At 43.6% G+C, this 3898-nt stretch overlaps 1 protein-coding gene across 1 annotated transcript; it reads right to left on the bottom strand.

Annotated features, from left to right (window-relative positions):
• Positions 1–984: 984 nt before the first annotated feature.
• Positions 985–2037, bottom strand: LOC146350977 (prolactin-releasing peptide receptor-like). The gene has a single exon (XM_084841957.1). The coding sequence runs from the start codon at positions 2017–2019 to the stop codon at positions 985–987; it is 1035 nt and encodes a 344-aa protein (XP_084698083.1). The 5' UTR covers positions 2020–2037.
• Positions 2038–3898: the final 1861 nt, after the last annotated feature.

The raw sequence follows: 3898 nt of genomic DNA, 5'->3' as shown, positions 1-3898 counted from the left end.
TGACATAACCTGGCTCATAGGGTGGTGAGACACAAAAGAGGGCAGGGGTCCTGCACCTTTAATAGTTGTGCAGAACAGAGGCCTTCAACCAGTAAGTCAGGACCCAGCAGTGGGTTGCGAGACCTCAGCAGATGGGTCCCTGCCCTGTTTACGGCCTGCATCGAACAAGCCTCAGACACAATAAAATTGAACTGTCTTGTCTTGTGTCCATGGAAGCTCAGGTGTCAGCCGTGAGCCGGACAGCACTGTGCCAACTCCATCTGATACGGCGGCTGCACCCCTACCTTCCCAACCATCTGCTCCCATTGGTAATACATACCCTGGTCTTCTATCATTTAGACTACTGTAATGCGCTCTATGTGGGGTTACCCTTGAAGACAGTTCGGAAAACGCAGCTGGTACAGAACGCGGCGGCTTGCGTTCTGTACTTTTGTTGACCGCCAATGTGGAGAGGGAGGGAGTCCTCTGGATGAAATTCATCTCCTTTGGGTGGGGAGGAGTATTTAATCTCTCTTGCTTGGGCAATTACTCCTGAGTAATCCAGAGTTAATCTGTGGGGTTCCTTCTAGCATTATGAACCCTCATTCTCAGTTTTCAGATTCATTTCTCCCTCACCAGTGTCTGTCTCTTTGTACTCCTGTTGCCCTTTAATAAAACTCACATAGGCCCCTCCTTCCATTCCTCCCCCTGGCCATATGCACACACTTCAATTCTACCCAAAGGAACTTCGATTTGCATCGTCGTCATCGTCATCATCATTATTCAGGATATATTGTGTAAAGTAAGAAACTGCACGCAAATTGCCTTCATTCATATATCATATAATTTATTCTGCTTTAAAGAGTTTACAGTTTTCTGTCACATTACTGGATTTCATTAAACTTAGCAGTTGATACCCCCTGAGAAATACTCACATTTTGGTTGTACCACAGGGAGAGAATTTTGACACTCATCACTGGAGAGGCAACAGGGATGGTCTTACATTTACAGCACCACACTAGCCACAATACAATGTGTGGCAGCAGGTCCTATCTTTCTCTTCCGCCAGGCAAACATTTTCCTTAGCTCCCCCCTAAAGCTATCATGTAGCCAGGCATAGAGGAAGGCATTAGTGCAAGCAGACATCATTGCAAACCAGTGGCAAAGAAGCTGAATGAGATTAAAATACTGCTTGTCTATCAGTTTAATATCTATGTCTTTGATCACATTAAAGATGTGCAAAGGCAGCCAACAAACTCCAAAGGCTGCCACCACCAAGACCAGCAGGCGAAAGGTTTTCCTCCTTCTGGCTCGGTCACACTCGGCTTGGCTCTGGGTGACATTGCCAGGGACAACTCGGTTTTTCAGCTTGAGTGAAATCCTCAGGTAGGACACGGAGATGACCGCTAAAGGCAGGACGTACGTGAGGATAAGGGTGCTGTAGGCATACGCTAAGCGATCCCTCTTCCTGTCGAACCAAAACTCTTCACAGATAGAGAAGTCCAGTTCTGGGAATTCTGCATGGTAGGTGTGGACCAAGGCTGGTGCAGCTAGCATGCAACTCAGCAGCCAAATAGCAGCCAGAATGTAGGCACAGATTGGTATGGTGAGCTTCCTCTGGAGTGGATAAACCGTGGAATGGTACCTGTCCACAGCAATGACAGTCAGGGTGAAGACTGAGACAAACACTGTGACCGGCTGCATCAGGAACACAAAGTAGCACATGAAGCGTCCATAGACCCACCCTCTGGGCTCAAAGGCATACGCCAGGGTCAGGGGTACACAGGTGGCACACATGAGCATGTCAGAGAATGCCAGGTTGCCTACAAGGAAGTTGGTGACATTGTGCATCCTTTTGGTCTTGCAGATGACATAGATGAGGAGGAAATTCCCAATGATGCCGACAAAAACCACCAGGGAGTAGCAAGGGATGATGAGAGGCTTGAAGAACTGTACAAGCTGGAGACCCAAGAAGAGATTACTGGTGTTGCTGTGGATTGCAGACAGCAAACTCTGGGAGGTCAGATTCTCTGAATTCATTGTCTTTCTCTTTTGCAGTTTTGTTGTCAAATGGGTTAATTTGAGCATATGCACGCATGCACACGCACACATACACACTCATTTACTTTTGATCACCTTGGATGAAAAATAGACTATGTCTTGGCTACCCCACAGAGAATATATACTCATCTGCAAAAGAAAAGAAGAAGTGGAGGTGAGCCTCGACAACTGGCATTTTACTCTTGGCCAAATGCAATCAGTTTACTAATATTCTCTCTTTTGTTCCATATTAACACAATAATTTCACAAGCACACAATTGAATAGCTAATTATTACAGTAAGTACTATACTTACAGTTGTTGTCTCCAGAGGTCAATTGTTTTTCTTGTACATGCCATTTTGCATCTTCTGCTTCTGAATTCTTTTCCACAGCTAAGACTGTGCGTGTGAGTGTGTGTGTGCGTGTGTGTGAGAGAGAGAGAGTGGGAGAGAGAGAGTAGGAGAGAGAGAGAGTGCAGAAGTGAGCTGTGCTTTATATTTATATAGCATAAAGCAGAGATCAATGCTTTTAGAAGCCTTCACTACTTACCCATGATGAAATTGTGTGGAAAAATATACCTCTATTGGCTATCCATGGCATTACATTGTTCCTTACATGACTTCCTTAAACCAGTTATTGTTTGTGAATCTCACGTTTCACTCCTTCTCTCCAGTGCACCTCTGCATCACTATGTCACAAAACAATAGACCTTCATCAATAAGAATCATGAAAATATCTGAGTCCAGAGTTGTGGTCTTGGTAACAGCACTGAAAAAAGCTTCCTTTGACACTGCCGACTTTTAAGAAACAAAATCATACTAAAAGGCTGAAGACTAAAAAATGCTGACACCACTAGAGGGACTCAGCTACATGAAACTTGAAAAATCTGTTCTGCGATCTGTGAATAATATAGATTCATATTGAATTACGAGTGTGTCATGAGTGTGTGTCAGTTTCTCTAATTATTAGGCTATAGCATAAAACCAGAATTTTCCCAGAATTTTCTCATATGCACTGTTTACATATTTTCAGTACATCTGTAGTGCTGAAGGGAATATAAAGTACATTTTGAATCTGATTGATTGACATTGCTCAGAGTGGAATTACATTTTTTTGGTTTCTAAGATATAATCATTTCAGCACAGATGTTTGGTTCCATTGTGCTAAGGAGTTTAGAATTTCATTTGTCCCTGTTTAATACTTTAGCAGTACTTTAGTACTCACATTGTTCTTCTGCCTGTTATTCCATTACTATAATTATTCTGTTTAAAAATGATTTCAACAAAATAGGTGTTAGAGAATCTCTTTGTTGCACTGCTGTTTAAATCTAGTTCTTCTCATTTATCTCCTTCCAGGGTCTAAATAATTTAAATTCTCTTCTCAAGTCATTCCAATTTACAGATTAAATTGGTTTTTTCCTTCCTCTAGAATAAGTATACTAAAATGTGTTTTAGTTTTTACCGAGTGTAATTAATTACTAGTGTAATGGATTTCAGAAACTTCACAGACATCATAATTATTATCAAAGCTCTCTCTTCTCTTCCATTTCTTCTTGTTTCTTCTTTTTTGAATTGTTTGCTTTTCATCAGCCTTCCCCAACCTGGTCTAGGGATGTACGAATCCCTTACCTGGCTCCACTCGGGGGCATCCACGGTGGAGGGGAGGCGATCTGTCCCTCCCACTGGAATCCTGCCCGGCTGGCTCCGCTCCATGGCGAGTCCACAGAGCCGCCGGCCAGGCCCATCCGCAGCCAGACTACCGTCCACTGCCAGGCTGCTGTGGCCGCAAATGGCGGCCAGCGTAGCAACCGCCATTTGCATCCCTATGCTAGGCCATGATAGGCTACATATATATTTACGTAGCCTATCACGGCAAAGA

The sequence above is a fragment of the Heloderma suspectum genome, chromosome 3 (genome assembly GCF_057233095.1).
Source record: "Heloderma suspectum isolate Gila_16-S chromosome 3, 16-S_ref, whole genome shotgun sequence".
NCBI lineage: Eukaryota > Metazoa > Chordata > Lepidosauria > Squamata > Helodermatidae > Heloderma > Heloderma suspectum.
This window is presented reverse-complemented; position numbering and strand designations above follow the sequence as displayed.